This window comes from Electrona antarctica, assembly GCF_951216825.1.
Source record: "Electrona antarctica genome assembly, chromosome: 21".
NCBI classification, from domain to species: Eukaryota; Metazoa; Chordata; class Actinopteri; order Myctophiformes; family Myctophidae; genus Electrona; species Electrona antarctica.
In genome coordinates this window covers 24,340,887-24,360,733 of record NC_136802.1, presented here as the reverse complement: position 1 = coordinate 24,360,733, position 19,847 = coordinate 24,340,887, and the positions used below count along the sequence as shown (strand labels likewise).

At 41.0% G+C, this 19,847-nt stretch overlaps 2 protein-coding genes across 3 annotated transcripts in view; one reads left to right on the top strand and one right to left on the bottom strand.

Annotated features, from left to right (window-relative positions):
* The window catches only part of pyroxd1 (pyridine nucleotide-disulphide oxidoreductase domain 1), a 15,848-nt gene extending 8,202 nt beyond the window's left edge, over positions 1–7,646 (bottom strand). The window contains exons 1-7 of one of the 2 annotated variants that reach the window (XM_079490687.1): positions 7,420–7,646; positions 7,009–7,089; positions 5,648–5,767; positions 4,212–4,340; positions 3,148–3,221; positions 2,707–2,906; positions 1,375–1,469 (exon numbers count right to left, since the gene is read on the bottom strand). In XM_079490687.1, the coding sequence (XP_079346813.1) occupies positions 1,375–1,469; positions 2,707–2,906; positions 3,148–3,221; positions 4,212–4,340; positions 5,648–5,767; positions 7,009–7,089; positions 7,420–7,500 (780 nt within the window). In that variant the 5' untranslated portion in view covers positions 7,501–7,646. The remainder of the gene's footprint in view (positions 1–1,374; positions 1,470–2,706; positions 2,907–3,147; positions 3,222–4,211; positions 4,341–5,647; positions 5,768–7,008; positions 7,090–7,419) is intronic. The other variant, XM_079490688.1, reaches the window with a different exon arrangement.
* Positions 7,032–19,847, top strand: LOC306913878 (endonuclease domain-containing 1 protein-like; the record flags this gene model as incomplete). Its single annotated transcript, XM_079490695.1, has 3 exons — positions 7,032–7,153; positions 18,513–18,858; positions 19,215–19,847. The coding sequence occupies exons 2-3, from the start codon at positions 18,565–18,567 to the stop codon at positions 19,845–19,847; spliced, it is 927 nt and encodes a 308-aa protein (XP_079346821.1). The 5' UTR covers positions 7,032–7,153; positions 18,513–18,564.

Sequence of the window (19,847 nt, the reverse complement as noted above, 5' to 3'; positions counted from 1 at the left end):
GTGACGAGGCAATCAGTCGCCCCGAGGTGGCAGACCGAAGTGGTCGGGCAGGGGTGTAGGCATCGACCATAGCCCGGAGGTAGGAAGGAGCTGTTCCTTTCACTGCCCTATAGGCTAACACCAGGGTTTTGAACTGGATGCGGGCCGCTACGGGGAGCCAGTGTAGAGAACGGAGAAGGATGGTTGTGTGGGAGAACTTGGGGCGGTTGAACACCAGACGAGCCGCAGCTTTCTGAACAAGCTCCAGAGGTCTGATGGCAGATGCCGGAGCACCAGCAAGGAGGGAGTTGCATATATATATATATATATATATATATATATAATATATTATATCACAACTAGATTTAATGCAGATGATGAAAGTTGCAAAAAGTCCACCAAGGTGGTAATGAAGCGACACTACCAGGGGGTCCCCAGCTAAATGATAGTTTGGAACCAAATGGGTCCATTTGGTTCCATTTGTACAATTTAGGCATTTACAATTTAGGCATTTAGCAGACGCTCTTAATCCAGAGCGACTTACATTAAGCAAGAACAAAAAGCATGGGAATACATCACATATATAAAAAGCATTTATCAAGAAACATGCGTAAGCTAAGAACGTAACTAGAACATATCTATATATAATGACAATATACATATAAGCTATACATATATATTATACTATGCTGTACTGTTATTGTGCTGTCTACATGACATGCTATAAGTCTGTTTCAAATGCTATCTAAGTCTAAAAAGGGCTGTCTAAGGGGGTAGGGTAAGTGCTATGGGCCATGGTGGAGTCTGAAAAGGTGGGTTTTCAAACTACGGCGGAAGATCGGGAGTGATGCTGCAGTTCTGATTGCAACGGGAAGTGCATTCCACAGTTTTGGGGCCAGAAGGGAGAAGAGTTTGGGACGTGTGGAGCGTTGTCCCGGCGTTTTTAGTGAGGGTACTTCCAGCTTCCCTGCGTTGGCTGATCTGAGTGCGCGGGAGGGTTTGTAGGGTTCAATCATGCTTGCAAGATATGGGGGAGCCATACCTTTGGTTGCTTTAAATGCCAGCATCAGAGTTTTGTATTCTGTGCGGGCAGCGACCGGGAGCCAGTGCAGGGAGCGGAGCAGGGGGGAGACATGTGAGAATTTTGGCTGGTTGAAGACCAGAGTTAAATTTTACAATATATTAAATGGGGGTCTGCAGACAAATGCATGTCAAACTGGGGGTCCTTGAAATTAAACCGGTTGAGAATCACTGCCAGAGACTTAAAAACCTTCTCTTATGGGGGTCCCTGGCATATCTCTTCAAATGGGGGTCCACGGGCCAATTAGTGTCAATTTGGGGGTCCTTGGACATGAAAAAGTTTGGGAACCACTGAGCTATACTACAAATGATCACCTCTTCTGCACCTCTCAGAGCGATGCCTTCGTGCCAGTCTGGCCCCAGGGCACTGCCAGGCTCTGCAGGGCCAGGTGCACTTTCTCTTCTGTCTCCTGCGCACACACACACACACACACACACACACACACACACACACACACACACACACACACACACACACACACACACACACACACACACACACACACACACACACACACACACACACACACACACACACACACACACACACACACACACACACACACACACACACACGTATGTGGGGGTGGGATCGAACTTAACCTTAGGCATGTTTTCAGAGTAAAATTGCAGAGTAGATCAGAGAAGGACACGGCAGAATACAATACAACAGAACTATCTGGTCGATTTGGACATTCCCATAATAGTTTGTGAATGGCCATTGTATCGGCACATTGCAGTGAAAAGTAGGGCATTGTGAACAAAGCAGATCGGATGCAACAACTTAAATTGACACCAAATTCATCATAATTTCTATTTATATGACACGTTTACTGTGCTGTAATGTTTTCCGATACGGTTTGAAGTGAAATCGATTGTGTGAATGCATTGCCTCCACCGTTGCTGTGTGTGCAATATGGTAAAGCACTATGGATAGTGTAGTGAGCAGCAGCTGCCAGCTAGTGTGAATTGCTAAAAACAGCACTCCATCTCTGTAATAGAATTGTCCCCATCCTGACAGTTTTCTGGAAAAACACATCAGTGATGCACTGGTGCTTTTTCATGTCAAGGATCCACTGAATTATCTGTATTTGGCCGCTGACCCCCCTCATCTAAAAATATGATGTTCCAGGGAAAATATTGACATACAGTGACACTGTCTGATCACTGCAGCTACTTTCCTGCCACCTACACTAACAAACACCTTCAGTGAGACACAGCCATGTTTCTCATTCAAATGTAGGTAATCATGCTTACGGGGCCAAAGTAGATCTGCTATTTTTGAAAAATCGTGAAAAAGGGGGCAAATCTTTGAATATAATTACATTCTTTCCATTTGCTGGAACAACATTTTCAGAAGGGGGCCGGAGGGAAATTACATATAATTTTGGTGGTCTTTGACATGAAATTGTTTGAGAACCACTCCAAAAACTGTCTTTTACACTGGCAGAGGGAGGAGTGGGCAAGGTATCATGGCGAGATGCAGAGAGTGTGTGTGTGTGTGTGTGTGTGTGTGTGTGTGTGTGTGTGTGTGTGTGTGTGTGTGTGTGTGTGTGTGTGTGTGTGTGTGTGTGTGTGTGTGTGTGTGTGTGTGTGTGTGTGTGTGTGTGTGTGTGCGTGTGCGTGCGTGCGTGTGCGTGCGCGCACCTGCAGTGTAGGTGGTGTGTGAAGGTCCAGGCCTGGCCTCCTCTGTGGTGTAACGGGCTCTCTTGCAGGTAGCAGCCCCCTCTGGTCTGTCTGCCGCCAGTGAGGGGATCAGAAACTGTGCCGCTCCGGCATCAAAGAAGGCGTTCCCTATGGCCTTGTCCTTCACTGCCCAGATCACCTCACAGCCCCGCACTTCAAACCTAAAAACAAACACACACACACACAGCAACACTTTCTATGAACCTTGTGTTGACAACTTTGCTTCTCTAATAGGCCAAAACTAAAGAAAAATAGGCGATCTACACAACGCATAGTATTGTTGGTACCAATAATTAGTTACAATTTAGGCATTTAGCAGACGCTCTTAATCCAGAGCGATTTACAGTAAGCAAGAACAAAAATAGCGACCGGGAGTCAATGGAACACTATAGGTACACTCACACTAATTCCAAGGCAATCCCGCCATTTCCCACAACCACAATCCTCTTAGCCTCGGATAACCGCTTCTGAAACTCCTGCAAGCACAATACAAGTAGAACTGGCGTAAGCATTATTTTCTTCTAATAAGGCATGGGAATTTTATCCGTACAGCACATTTCACATATTATTATTATTATATCAAACTGTCCTGTACAACAAACTATGATGTGTGGGATTACCACTCATTTTCAAAATTGAACTATGTCATTATATACCTTAGGGTTGTTGTGGAAATAATTTTAAAAGAAGTCCTCCCCTTCTGTTTAGCCTAGAACTGGAGGTCTAGAACTTGGGGTCATGTGATCAGTGATGTACTTTTTGTGATGCAGAGTACATCTTTGTGAATGTGATGTCACTGTTCTGTTTTTTTTTTTATTTCCACACAACTCTAAGGTATTAATGACATAGTTTAATGTTGAAAATTATTGGTATTCCACTTCAGTGCTTACACAGGCTTGAACCAATTAACATTTCAAATAAATACCGTGACATCCATCATTCATCAATCTGCAACTCTAATTCTTCATTATTGTTATGAGTATGACATGACCACCTCCAGAGAGGACATCATGTGTATCAGAAGAGACACTTGGTTGTATGGTCTCAGTGGTGGAAAGTACATTTAGTCAAGTACTGTAGTTAAGTACAAGTTTGAGGTATTTTTACTTTACTGGAGTATTTCCAATTTCCAATATGTTTACTTCTACTCCACTACATCTCAGAGGCAAATATTACTCCACTAGATTTATTTGAAAACTTTAGTTACTAGTAAAACATATACATATCCACTTCAGCCCTATATACATTTTGGCCATTTGAAAATAGCCGATCTACAAGCAGATTGATGAATGATGGATGTCACGTATTGATTGAAATGTTTTGGTTTCAACCCTGTTTCAACATTAAACACAGAAAATTCCAGGTGACTAAAATGTGACTAAAACTAAATTAACTATTCAAAAGACTATGACAAAAACTAAAATAATAAAAATGTGCTGTCAAAATCAACACTGGTTGTGTCCTACCTGGGCACTGTCTGTGTCCCGTATCCCCAGCACAAAGGGATTGTCCTTGGTCAGGAGTTTTGGTCTGCCCCCACTGCAGATGCACAGCTTCTCATAACGCACCTCCAGTCCACCCGAGGTCTGTAGTATCTGACGATCGAGAGAAGTTCAATTAGGACTGGATATATTGACATTATTACATTATAATGGTGACATGGGACTAGATGTCGTGTGGGATTTGGGATATCGTGATATGGCAACTAAGTGTTGTGCAGTGTGGTTGAAGAGGGGAAAAAAACATAGCAAATCAAAACTATCATATCAACATATTTTGTCAAACAGTGTTAGAAACTTTGGATTGGAATGCGGTGAGCAATCAACAGTGTAATGTTCAAAGGTGTTGGGCTTAGCATAATGTGTAATGTGTGTGCAAAGTAACAGTAAAAAGTATAAAAAACTGCAATGTAGGTCTGGAACTCGTATAACAGCAACCATTTCATATTGTAAGAAGAGAATGGCTTTGAGCAGTTGCATGTTGGTGCAATCAAACGCCCACAGGGTGGCAGTAGTGGACAGGTAATGGACGGCTCAGTGATGTACAGTCATGTGCTGCACAACAGTCAGTGCTACATTTATTACAGTATGTAGGATTATTTATTTCCATTTACTAAAACACAGTCATACAGGTTCATCACTTGGAGTTGTGCTAGCCTATTGTTTTGTTATCCAAAACCATGCTCCAATTAGAAATGTTCCCAACCTGGACCATATTTTCCTAGTTGCATCAAGCCCATGAGTTCTGATGACATGTGATGTGTCAGTGCGCATACCGGATGCAGCATTCCATTTCATCATGGGGGTAAAATCATACAAATCTAAACCCAACATGTTTAAAACACAATAACACTTCAACTAGGCCTGCTGCATATACAGGTATGCAACGTTTTTACTATATCGACACATTGGCCAGTATTAGTCATGTTATATGATCCTTGGATATGCTTCGTCCAACAAGCTATGCTGAACAACATTGTCCATACTAAAATTCACCTTGCAGGTATATCAGGTAAGTTGCTCGTTACTCTAGTCTACACAGTCTGCACCGTACACAAAAAGACAATTTTTAGGACGATTTATAGTGTATTATTGGTAGGATAACAAGCAGAAAAATATGGTTAAACTTTGAAAACAAATTAAAACAAAAGGGGACATATAACAGGACATATCGGGACATATAACTTGTCCTGAAGATTGAATAAAATCGAAACTATGACGAGCAATACATCAGAGTAGCTTTTTTCAGCATCACCAGTATGCAGACTATTCTTCTTTTTGATATTTCTGCTTGTCACCTGGGCCACGGATGTGCGTGCACTATACCTTTTTCATGCGACATGTTCAGTAGGAACACATGGCATTGATTATGCTCCATCCTCCATGAATGTTATGCTACTCACATGGTCGTGCGTGTGGAGGGCTATGGCAGCGGATTGGATTACAGTAAGGTTGGGATATTTCTCCTCCAGAACACTGGATGGGCATTCGGCAACGTCAAACTCTTCCAGCGTCTTGGAAACCTGAAATTGAATCAAAAGGCTGAGGATACCACTCAAGAAATGTGATTTGAAGAGTTTGAATTGTATGAATTCATGGTATGTAGAATGGATACATTTCAACGAAAGTACAGGTCAATACAAAAACGAGGATACAACCAGAAAAACTTGTTTACATCAGGGTCCTCCATTTTCAATTCATCAGAACATGTAAATGATATACAGTTGAAGAAAATAAAAAAGGGGAGGGGGGGGGGGGGGGGGGCTTTAACTTTTTTACAGGGGCCATCTGTAAGTGCTCTTTGAGAGTGGTTTTGTTAATGGCTGTTGGTAGGGCGTTCCAACCCTAAGCCATTCCAGCTTATCAAAATGGGCAGGGGTGAGGTGGGTTCTGGGAGTAATAGCCTGACCAGTTTGTTTTAGGAAGTCGGGAGACATGTTTTAAGGGCCTTTGAGGTGCTGAGGTACCATGAGGTGCATGCATAGTCGAAGAAACCTCCTGAGGGCTCCTGTTGACCAGTGAGCCGAGGAGATACTGTACAGGAATCTTGTTCTTTGGTTTACTTTTTTGGAACCTAGGTAGGTAATTTCATCTTTTCGTGTGATGATAATGTCACCCATTGTATTTATTTTGAGAAGCCGTCGGCCTTGCTGAGATTATCTAGTTTTTCCCAGATGTAATGATAGTTTATCAGCGAGCCAGGTGCAGATTCAGAGTTCAGAGCTGAGGGCCATTTCATTAATTGTTCCTGCCTGAGACCTCAGACCAGCAGTGCTGAGTCATCTGCGAACAGGAACATATTGCAGTCACAAGCTCAATGTCATGTCGTTTCCCAACATTATAGCAATAGTGTAGTGACATCAGTGTCATGAGTCAGTGGATTTATTTATTACGGTAGATTGAAAATGTCGGAATCGATAAAAATCATAAAATACATCTACGCTACGAGAGTAAGGGCTCCATCTTGCGCCACCCCTATGCCTTATACTTAACTGCCATTTTCTACTATTTTGAAAAACATTTTAAAATAGTTCAACTAGCCGATCTACATCGAGACGTTGTGAGCTTGTAGATTGGCTATTTGAACTATTTTAAAAGGTTTTTTAAAATAGTAAAAAATGGCAAATAAGTTTAGGGATAAGGGTTAAGGGGTGGCTCAAGATATCTATTAGGCTTGTGGAAGATAATAGATTATTGTGACATCATGACATGACGTTTCATCGTGGGTCAGGGACCAGATCATCATCATCATCATCCTCCTCACCTGCTTGAAGTTCTCCACTGTTTTGATTTGAGGTGCTGCTGTGACCAGAGCCACGCCGGCAGACGGAAACCTGGACAACAGCTGTCACATGGAAACAAAGTGCATCAGCAAGACAGCAACTGTATTGTTTGTTACAGCGACATTGGTGAGTGGACCTAACGTTATAAAATGATCCGTTAGAGCGAAATTGGTGAGTGATAGTGACCAAAATAAATCGGATACTGTAGCTAATCGGAGACAACAAAGTAAGTCCAACAATCCATAACCCTAACCCCACCGTTTTCACTATACACTTCAGTTAACCTGCCATTGCCTTTATAAGGTAATAACCTAACTCTATGGTAATAAGTTATAATAACCAACCATGATGCAATATTGCAATTCATAGAGAAGATTGTTAATTTGTTTCACCTGCTCAGTGCATGTTACGCCTGCGATGCCACCTCCTACGACCACAAACTGAAACATTTTCAACTTTTCATCTGTTGCCATTGTGTTATTGAGTTACCAAGGCATGAGACAGAGCCTCTACAAATCACCTCAGTGTTTACAGTAGGCCTATGTTGGGTTCAGGTTCAGTCAAACTCTGCTGCCAGTAGTATTGAATTGAACTGCGACTACTATGTTCATTGTTTACATTTGGCTACGGTAAGCCGCATGGTCAGCTTCTTATTTGGAGATCTTTATGGAGCTTACTGCCACCTACTGTTGATGTAGAGCAGGGGTAGACAACCTTTGGCACTGGTGCCAACTTTAGTACAAAGGCGGGTGAACACTGGCACACTGCTGGCACAAGTGTGAGAGAGAGGAATTTTGCTTTAAAATTAACTATTTAAAAAATAGTCAAAGTCCTCACATTTGTATTCTACTATTCCCTCACATTCATAATTCTACTATTAAAACATGGCACTTCATTTAAAAAAGGTTGCACTCTTGCAGACCCCTGATGTAGAGTATTCTCCCACAGCCACAGGTATATACTTTATTGTTACAGCTACATTTCATTCTCTCTTGATGAATAAACTATCTGTCGTGAATAAACACCAAAGTGCTTGAGAGCAGACTGACTGAAAGGGTAAAACCGAACAACAACTGGGCAGTGGAGAGAACTGTACTGGGTTTTTGGGAGAACGGTTTCTCTGGCATCTGGGATGCGGTATTTCCCGTACATTTTCCAATTTGGAACTCATTAATCATTCATGGACAATGAGGCTCATTGTGCTAAACTATACTAAAATCAGTGTGCCTTAGTGCCAATCCTCCTCTAATGAAAATAAAATACAATGCTGCGTTCATTGTACTTATTTTATTTACATGCATTTGCCCTCCATAATGGTTCCTATATTAATCTCAATATGCTGTGTCAAGAATGCACAATAGCCTATCAGACAGACGGACTAATTCAACTTAATGCTTATGACAAAGATACAGATGTACACAGAACGCAATTCATAAAAGTGCCCAGTTAGACCCACTTCACAAATTTGCCCAGCTCTCTTGTATTCATTGGGATGAATCATAGTCAATTAGGTTGTTTTTTCCCTGTAACCCAGTAGTGACATGTTGAGCGAAGCTCGATGTGCCAATAGAGGCTATTTGTTATGGAATATGTTGCAGATATCTTTAAATGAGCTAAATGGGTATAGTTCTTTGTTATTATTTTCAGGGGGGCTATGCAGCATGATGGATTATAAAACAGACAAAGTGGTTAAGCATGGCATTGATTGAAGGAAATTATTATTGATTTAAAAACTGCCATATCAGATACAACCATATTAACTTGCCAACAGTCTACAAAATAATGACACAGACAGGAATGAGATAGGAAAACAAAATGGGATACACATGTATAGGCTACCAGATGGTCAACCACCAGGGAGAAACCAAAAGGGTAGATATGATGTAAGTCTAGGTCATTTGAAATTAAAATGTGTGATTAACTTCCTCTACTACGCATTGTAAACACATAAACAGAATTGCTATAATCTTGTGCACACAGTTACCTGATCCTATTTTTACTTAATTCCTCTTTGAAATCAGGTAGGTATGCAGTAGGCCTACAGTTAGCAGCCAGGAGAACTGGGTGTTGGTGTGAGAACTTGCCCCTTTCCACCAGACTGTTCAAAATGTTACATTAGCCAAGTGAAGATTCTTCTTCTTTCAAGGCCAATTATCTGTGTCATATTTATAGGCTATTAATTGAGCTTCTATTAATAATTATAAGGATTCTATTCCGTCATACATTCGGAATAGAATCACCAAATGTGTTTAATCCTTCATTACCTGCTTTCATAGAAGCTGCACTATGTAACCTCTTACGCCACAGATTTGAACCCGGTTTCCTGTGTAAAGTCCTGACATTTATATCATTGATCTGAGCTAATAGAGCCTGCCTGCTTGCTCAGGGGATGAATTGAATCTTGACCATCAGGTAAACATTTGTCTCAGATCCTGTGTCTAGGTGAGACATGACCTTTGACATAATCTAAATGTCTCAGTAGAAGAGCAGGGAGACAAAATACAACCCCACTGGTATAAATTAATATAACATGCTCTAGTCCAGGGGTTCTCAACCCGTGGGTCGCGACCCCTCGGGGGGTCGCCAAATTATTTTAGGGGGTCTACAAGCACTGCGAGCTTGTAGATCTGCTATTTTTCAATAGCTAAATTATAACAATGCTTAAAACACCAAAAGGGGTTCCCGCCCAAAATGGTTTAAGGTTATTGTAGCAGTCAATTTATATTGGGGGTCGGGAGGGGGCGGGGCGGGGGTCCCGAGACATTGCCAAAGCATTTCCGGGGGTCCCCGGCCAAAAACGTTGAGAACCCCTGCTCTAGTCTACCATGCAGATTACATGTTATTCATTAAAAAGGTTTCATAATGCCACTTTAAATCATAAGCTAAAGATGTTTTGGTCATGCTCATCCCACTTTAGCAGGACTGAGAGCATTTTCATCAGCCATCCTTACTGCAGTGGATAAACAACAGCAGCTATTTGAATTACACTATTATGACAGCAAGTTGAAGTGCTGTAGGCACATAATGCAATGTGTGATTTTACATTAAGTGATTAACACTGATGTTGACTCGTCCCCATTCATCATTCTGTTTGGTAGATAATGGCTGTTATGGGTTGTTGTTGTTTTTTAACCGTCAGCAAAAGTCATCATTCGTGCTATTTCCGGACAAGCATTCTTGCCGGGGTTAACCATGAGAGGAGAGTCATGATGACAATGTTCACAGCTAATCAGACATGGGTTCATGTTGTGCGTCATATAGTCTACCCCTCTTCATTCTCATTACACTGCCTCAAATGGCACCTGCAGAAACATGTTCATTTCCCAGTGGTGGAAAAAGTACTTGCATGTTTTTTTTAAGTAAAAGTATCAATACTGCAATGTAGAAATACTCCGTTACAAGTCCTGAATTCAAAATATACTTGAGTAAAAGTATCTGTATTATCTGTATCAAAATGTACTGAAAGTACCAAAAGTAAAAGTACTCATGCAACCCATTGTGAGCTTGTAGATCGGTTATTTTTAAATGGCCAAAATGTGTACATAGGGCTGAAGTGGTTAATGTATGTTTTGTAGTAATAATCAAAATCTTTTTTTTTTCTTTTTTTATAATATTTATTTTATTTGGAAAAAGCAGTACAGTATAGACAGCATTTCTATTTATACATAGGACAAGTGCAATTCCCAGGATTTTTTTTCACCCCTCTTCCCTCCCTCCCCCTCATCCCCCCCTCCAAGTGGCTCCATCTCCAATGTCTCTGTATAATCCTCGCTTTCTTCATATATGACATCAAGTCACCACTTAACAGGGGCAACAGGGCAATATCGCTTCAGAGTGTACATTTCAGGAGAAAAAGAAGGAGTGGGCAGAAAAAAACAAAACAACAAGCAAGAAACGAAAGTATTTACATTATTGCTGAGGGGAACAAAAACAAAACAGCTTTCAGACTTCGACCATGAGAGGAGGAAGGGTGTCTTAAACATTTTCTACAAAGATCATAAAGCAGGCAATTAGGACCAGTGAGATCACACAAAGTCTGCTCTCAGAGGGGTAATGTGTACTATCCAGTTGTTCCAAATTTGGTAGAAATTGTCTAGTTCTTAGGATGTATGTTAATTTTTCCATTTTGAAAATATCCAGGACTATTCCGTGCCAATCGCCCATTGTGGGTGTGATTGGGGTTAGCCATCTCCTTGTTATTGACTTTTTGCTGGATGCCAAGAGCACCTGCAGTAGCTTTGTGTATCTCGTCTGGTTAAGACTCTTTTTCAATTGTAGTAATGTTGCAGTTCCTTATCTTGAATCTGTCTGAGCTGAACATGAAGAAATAGTCTAGCCTAGCATATACAGCATGTGGGCATGAATAATGAGTGTACTCTCTATTATTAGGGTGCAGTTCTCTCCACACGTCAATAATGCCCAGTTCTGATTTGCTGTGGCCGATGAGTCTTTTTTAGTCAACCGTAGGTTGAAGTCACCCCCCGACAGGACCACCCCCTGAGAATTAACCATTAAATCAAAAATATGTCTGTATAGGGCCCATTCGCTTCCCGGTGGGATGTATACATTTATTATTGTTATCAATGATCCCTCTATTTTCCCTGTAATCTTGATAAACCTTCCCTCATCATCCCTGGTTTCAGAAATATGTTCGTAGTTAACTGAGGCTGAGATGAGAGTTGCAACCCCTCTCCTATGGCTTGACTTATTAGATGATGAAAACACATGTCTAAAACCCAACTTTTTTAATTGTGTGTGCTCAGATTGACTCATGTGTGTCTCCTAAAGGAGAGCGATCTGTGCCTTTTCCCTCCTTAATTTCGCTAGTATCTTAGTCCTTTTAGTAGGATTCAAAACCCCATTTACATTGAAAGAGATAATTTTCACCGGCTCAACCTGCATATCGGATCTTATGAACAACGGTCATCAACACCCCCTTAAATAAACAAAACCCCCTCAGCATAGGGAAAGAAAAAACTATCAAAATACACACAATAATACTGTAGATGGTCAAAAAACATTGTAATAATCAAAATCTACAAAGTAACTAGTAACTCAAGTTGTCAAATAATTGTAGTGGAGTAAAAGTACAATATTTGCCTCTGAAAGTAGTGGAGTAGAAGTAAAAGTACTGCACATTTGACCTACTCAAGTAAAGTACAAATATCTCAAATTGTACTTAAGTACACTACTTAAGTAAATGTACTTTCCACCACACCGATTGTAGTATAGGTTCTATTAATTGAGCATTGCCCATGCTAATGAATTGAATTATTTTCCTCAAATTGATAATCATAGCTAAGTTGATTTCTGATGAGTTAATGTATCTTTCATATTTCCTTGGTGCTTGTATTAACACCAAACTCTACTGGAAAGTGAATTCTGTGTAAAGTTGCAGACAGATTGAAGCTGGTTGATTGTTTTTATTAGGGATTCATTAAGCATATTTAATTATAGTTATAAGTCTACTAAAGTTTACATAATATGTATTTAATTGTCTGAATTATACTACTAGTGTATGCAATAATGTGCTATATAACACCCAGGCTCCATTTTATTTTGAATACATTTTATTATCAAAACGTTAGACACTATGTTTAACATGTAATGTTCTTTAATGTCATGAAGAAATGATAATCAGAGTTAATTCCATGATGTTAGCAAAAGGCACAGATTTAGTTTAGGAACTAAATCTATATGGAAAAGAAAAACATAGTTTTTATTTTTGATATAACCCAATAGTTCCTTCAGTTCCAGTGGACAGAGAAATAATTATAAATTATTATAACTAGTACAGTAGCCTATAACTACTATATTGCAGTCCAGTCAGCTGTACAACATGGTGTTTGACTGTTCCAAGTACTAGAGGGTTATAAAGTCCTGCGGTAGCTCTCTTCTGCCATAGGTACCAGAGCCCACGTTGGTCGGGACATAGACGGTTCCCATGATATTATTGGAACGAACCAGGAAGTCTGCTAGTCTTTGGGTCACGCAGGTAGGCGTGTTGCAGCCCCTTCTTTCTCTGTGGTGTCTGGGAGGGAGAGAGAACAGAGGAATCAATGCCAGTTTCCTTCCAGAACAGCCACAATGTCAGATACACGTTAAACATGATGCCCCTTTAAGTCATAGGCAAATTAATATACTGTAACTTTCAAAAATATCAGCTCTACAAGCCCACAGTGCATTGTGATGACCCATATATAGGGCTTAAGCTTAAACCATTCACACAATAACAATAGAATTTCAGTATGAAGCAATCAAGACTATTGATGTTGTTTCTTGGTATGATAGGCTATTGGAAAATACAGTGCAGTACAACATCAGAAAGGACCACAATAGAAGTAATCTCTCAAGCTTTGTGTTTTATGCAATTGACAAGTATGTACAAATATGAATACATTAGCATTTTGCAAAAAATGGCAATTAAGATATAATGCACCTATACATTTCATTTTATCACTCTTACCTATTGCTAGCTTTCGGCCAACTTGGTCGCTGTACAGACATTAGGTTAAGGAGTTCGGATGTGAGCCAGTTCTCGCTCCCAGAGAGTGCACCTTCCTGTTCACTGGATGACGAGGGTTTGAAGTACCTGAATGACACAGGGGGCAAGTAGCAAAATGGTTCATGTTGATATGCCACATTACCTACTTCAAACCCTCACTAGGGCTACGAGTGGAAACATCCCCCTTGCATGCTATAGCTCAGCGTCCACCTGTACTGCTCCTCAGCTAAAACAGAAGCAGCTTTCCCCGTCTCACTGTGGCCTCTTGATATCCATCCTCCCCTGAGTTCAGGCTCAACCTTGGCATTGCTTCCTTGCCTCTGAAGACTCATCTCAATGGCACGTTGCGAACTGATCTGACATCATTGATTTTTCAGACCGAACGATAGTAGCTCACTCAACAATCCAAAAAAATGACTTATTCTAATTTAATTATAATTACATACCCCATGAAGCCTTGATTTAATTGTGTGTGTGTGTGTGTGTGTGTGTGTGTGTGTGTGTGTGTGTGTGTGTGTGTGTGTGTGTGTGTGTGTGTGTGTGTGTGTGTGTGTGTGTGTGTGTGTGTGTGTGTGTGTGTGTGTGTGTGTGTGTGTGTGTGTGTGTGTGTGTGTGTGTGTGTGTGTGTGTGGAGATGTACATTTCCTATGTATGCACATATATTAACCTTTTTTCTTCGTTCTAATTAATTGTTCGGCCTCAACATTTGTGTTTATTGTCCTGATTTGTCAGGAGCCGAGTTGGCTTTGTCCGATCTTTAAATAAATACTTTCTGAAATGTCTATGGAAAAATGAATGGGAAATTCTCTTCTGGTGCCCTCGCTGTTCTGAAATGGGACGGGACTGCGACCCTCTAGTGACTAGAGGGTCTACTCTAGTCTATACAACACTAGACCCTCTAGTGACTAGAGGGTCTAGTCTATACAACACTCTGAAATGCATTGTGGTGTGAACTCACCTGGGAGCTGTAGCAACGCAGTGAACCAATATTAGCAGCACGGAGAGAACCACAGTCAGCCTCAGGTGATACATGATGGACAGCATGTAGGAGTCACTGTCAAAAAATGCATTTTCCTTTCATTAGGTCGCATCAATACAGCATGGAATGGACAAACCTTATCCAACACTAACAACATATTTTTGGGTCTGAGAGGCTAAATGTCATCAAATGGTGGTCCGTGGCTCAAATGCAGACTAAATAATGGACCTTGATACCAAAAGCGTTGAAAACCACTGGTTTACGGCATTGTAAACAGAAATTGTATGCACATATAGAGTATATTATTTTACAAATTGCATGCATTTAAATCAAAAGTGGCTAAATATTGCTGTAATTGGAGATTTTAAATATTTTAAATAACTAACTTTGTTCAACTGACTTGTACAAAAGTAAATGTCACTCTCATTGTTGTCTGTCATCGGTTGGGTAGCTAAGTTCTATCTATCATAATAATACAACAGAACAAAATATGCCCCATCTTCTTTGGAAAAATGTTATCCAATTCTTCCATAACTACAGAGAAATCAGTGACGAGGGTACATTACTGTTCTTAACTCCAAAGACTAAATGGCTGCAAGGCTTCAACATTGCACCTCAAGAGATAAACGAAGCACTCACCTTCAGCTGTTGGACCAGCCAGCCAGTCAGTCAGTAGTGTAACAGTCAGTGCTGTACAGTCAGTCACAATGCTGCAGTGCAAGTTTCTCAGGCTGTCACACACTTATAGTCTCCGCACATCAAATCATTTGTGACATCATCTCTCTCTCTAAATAATAGTCCTGCCTTTCCATTTCACACAGAGTGGGGTGGGGGAGCATCTCTGTGAATGTGCAGGAGGTTCACGTGAAGATGTGCGAGTCATTGTTAATGCACGCACAAACCCACAGCACACCCCACCTCACCATAACGCATGCAAATACATCCATCACCATTTTCGTCATCACCTTCATCGTCGTCATCACCGTCACCTGCGTCCGTGGTGGGACTGACCCACAGCAAACCCCCACCAAGGGAGAGGAAACCTGTCAAACTGGAGACTAGACTCACCTTTATACATCAAAATATGAAATGGACTCTTGGCCCCTCTTCCACTCCCTAGGGTCCCATAATTAATGAATAATGGATGTTTAAAGTTATATGAATATGAATAACCATAATTAATTAAGTGTTTCATGATGACTCAATAGCGGGTAGCACAGTTGGAGTGCACAATACGACAGGGCCCTGTGGGTCCATTCTCCATTGTCAAACATTAGATTCACCTAACAGTAGTGAGATTTGTACAACAAAGTCGTCTTTTTGTCTCTTGAATCATTATATAACATTATCATGACATTTAAATAGAATAGTACTTGCATTATTATACTGTATTAGAGAGTTTGACCATACGCTGTAGCGTACAGCTACTTGTCATGTATGCATGGCTAGGTTTTTGCACTAGTTGGTACAATTTAGACATTTTAGATTTTACGCTCATTCAACAATCAATGTAAGAATCATTCAGTAAATAATGGTTATTGCGAAATTAGTTTCAATTAAATATTGAAAGAATCTGCGCAATAGCTGTCCAGTTTTATAAGAATCCACTGCATAATTCAGGGATACGGAGGGAAGATACTGAGAGAGGCTAGTGTGTAGAATCTTGAGCGCGGTGAGGAGTGGGACAAGGCAAAGAAAGGAAGATGAACATTGTGGGTGGATGAAGAGGTATCTGAAGAGTCGGTTTGTAAAGGGGCAAATGGGAAGAAAATGTACCCACATTAGCCCTATTTTCAAATTATAATGTTTTGAATAATAACAGTAAATGAAGTTAAAGTTTATTAAGAGGGATTTTAACAAAGGCTGGGTGAAGAGGTCAAAACGGGTTAACGCAACGTCTGCCTGGGCCCTGGATTGGGGTACTCTTCATGCACAGATAATCACTATACAAGCAGGAGGCCAACGTCTATGCACTGTCCATGGTGCTGAAGTCTCTCCCTATGTCTCAGCTTCCAAGTTATTGTTTTTGTATCATCACTAATGGATTACAGGTTATACTATCTTATACCTTTTTACATAAGTTAGATATTGTAGTAAATTGTGCATATAGGCAGGGAGTCACTCTAGTCATGAGTATCTGGTGATGAAGCAATACAAGGCTTTAGACATCAGACAGCATAATGCAGACATTTCCAAAGTCTGTCCCAGGGGCTAATTGGGGCACGACTCAAGGGCAGATTATAAATGGCCCTCACCACAGTTTTGCGTCCTAAAATGTATTATTTATGACCAGGATAGTCATGTGTAATTCATACATTGACGTTTCGTTTTTTAATTAACCTGGACAGAAGGCTATTTCTCAGTATTTGTAAGGATTCCTAACTTCTTGTTCTTTGCGTTGTTTCATTCTTGTGAAAGAAAGGTAATTTATTTTTATTTTTTTGTCCAGCTTTCAGGGTCTGTGTAAACACAAACATTGAAGACAAAAGTGTGTAAACACAAACAATGAAGACAAAAGTGAGGACACAAATTGTGATTGGCCGGCGTGATTGGGTGGGAGATGTGCCATTGGTTGAGAATGAGATGATTTATGATGATGTATGATAAGAGCGCCCCTCACTTCACACGGGTGTGATTTGTTTAGATACAATTTATTGGACTGAAGGGGAATTCAGTCACCAGAGGCAGCACAGCAGTTTGTTACAGATATAGAGTAAGAAAATATCCTGTATTTAAGGTTTTTTGTCTTGTTTTCTGTTGTCCTTTTTCTTTGGGGTGAAAATTCAATGTATTTATTCTTGTACGTTATACTTGTGGGGTTTATTAAGAGAAGCTGTTAATGCCACCATTTATTATTTTTCAAACTCCAGTATTTCAATAAAGCTTCTGTGAAAAAACCAATAAACAAAGTTATATTAAAAGAAAAGTACAGTAAGATACAGCAGGAGTAGGGATACACATGGACCTATAGGGGGGGTCAGGGAAGAAATATCATAAAAAGCACAGCATACAATAGTATACAGTTATACACCTACTGTATACCAGTGGTTCAAAAACCTTTTCAAGTCAAGGAACCCCAAATTGATATGTATTTTGCCACAGACCAGCATCTGAAAATGTCGTGTGCCAGGGATCCCCAGAACATTTACTTACTACACTTACTAACTACTAATATTTCCCCTATGTATTATAGGCGAGATAAGAAAACATCTTTAATAAATAGCGAATGTACAAGCTCACAACACATCACGATTGTAGATTAGCTATTCTTGAAAATGCTTGCAAGTATAGATATTTAAATATTATTTAGTGTGACCAATTGCATTAATTTAACAATAAAAAAGTAACATATGGTGATATGAGGATAGTGCACAGCATGTTTTCATTTATTTTAGTTTGAACTTGTGATGATGTTCATGGATTGAGTATGTTGAATCTAGTTTGCAATTAATGAGGATTTAGTTGAGACCATGAAATAAAATGGCGATAGTATTCTGTGTGGGGCAGACGGCCTGTCACATCCAGATTTGGGATAGCAGCAGTTTTTTTTGTTGCGAGGAAAGCGGTAAAATTAGACTTTTGGTTGTTTTCGTCTCAGATTTAGTCAGACGGAGCGTCACAGTATAACTCTATGGGGACACACAAGCGACACAAAAGTAGGACCCGGAAGTATCTCTGGAGGGGGCGCTCACGTCACGGCTAAAATACTGAATTGAAAACAGACACAGTGCATGCAATGCCGCCCATGTAGCAGCATGCCCTAAAGGTTGTAACTAAAGGCAGTCAAGAATGTTAAAGAAGCCTTTTATGACACAGGGCCATGCTGTGCAGGCATGTCACACCAGATAAGCATGCATGTCATCCAGCCTATGGCTGGGCTCCACTGTTCACCACCCTTCGATTTGCATACTATCCGAGTGCAGCCATTATCACCTGTACAGAACTTCATATGCAGTAAAATATTTCCTGCTGTTTTTTAACCGTTGGCAAACTATTTGCAGGAGATATCTTTGTTTGGTAGAGTTGCTGACATCCGATCCCGCTGTCTGAGAGATGCATCTATCAGGGGGCTTTCCCCTAGCCTTGCCCCTGCTGATGGTGTCCAGTCTGGTGAGTGCCAGCGTGTCCGACAGCTTCAAAGATTGCAACCAGTTCTTCTACATGCACACACCGCCCGTGGGCATACAGGGAGCCAACCTGAAGAGGCTCTGCCAGCGGTACAAAGACAAACCACGCTACGCCACCTTGTATGACACCAGCCGTCGGCTCCCTCTTTACTCGGCTTATATCTTCAAGAAGTCTGATGGGAAGAGGAGGATGGATACCCCCTGGATGTATGAACCCCAGGTAAAAAGAATAAGAAAGGAATGTTCCACTTTGTTTGAAATCTAATGGAAATACATGCCAGTATATTTTGGGCAATATTTTGGAGCAATGCAAATGGCAGAGTCAAATATTACAATATTTGACACATGAGTAGATCCCACTGGCTGAGCCGTTTGGCTCATTCATGATTTGGGCCCAAGCTTGCAGCATCAAGCCCCTCAGTACTGGGGACTTTTGACCGAATTGTGTTAATATTTATATATTAAGGATTGTAAAAGAAATATGCTTTCTATTCAAAACCACAGTGTTCTAGTAGATGTTCTAAGTCACATTTTGAATGACTGGTGTCATCTGTCTTTCTCCCCACATGCCTACAGCTAGTGTCTGAGGATGAAACCGGCAACATGAAAGTAATTCCGCTTAGCGATGATACTGACCCTCTGATTGAGGAGAACCAGGCTGTGCTGGAGGACTATGCAGACGCTGTCAAATATGAACGCGGATCACTGAACCCTGATCAGCATCAAGCAGAGCCTGATGACAAATCCTCCACTTATACATTGACCAACGTGGTACCGCAGGAAACAGATTTCCTGGACACTTCCTGGAACCCATATTTGGGCAGTGTCCGCCAACGCCTCAACAACTTTTGCCACGGGAAGTCCTTCATGGTCACCGGAGTGACCGCTTCAGGGGAGGCTATTCAGCGAGGAAACAAGGGTCGGTTAGCTATTCCGAAACACCTGTGGCTAGCATACTGCTGCCCGCGGTTTGACCGCAACTCTCCCTATGAGGTGAGATTTATGTTCCCAAGCTACGGGGGCTATGCACTAAATGAGAATACTGGCCACAGTGTGGTGGAGGTCCCACTCAAGACATTGGAGGACTTCCTGAAGCGCCAGACAGACATGGACAGCAACATGGCTATTTTCTACAAGGGCTGTGTTTCAGAGAACCACATCAAGAGGAAGAGAGACTTGAGCAATGTTTCTCTGGTGGCAGAGACATGA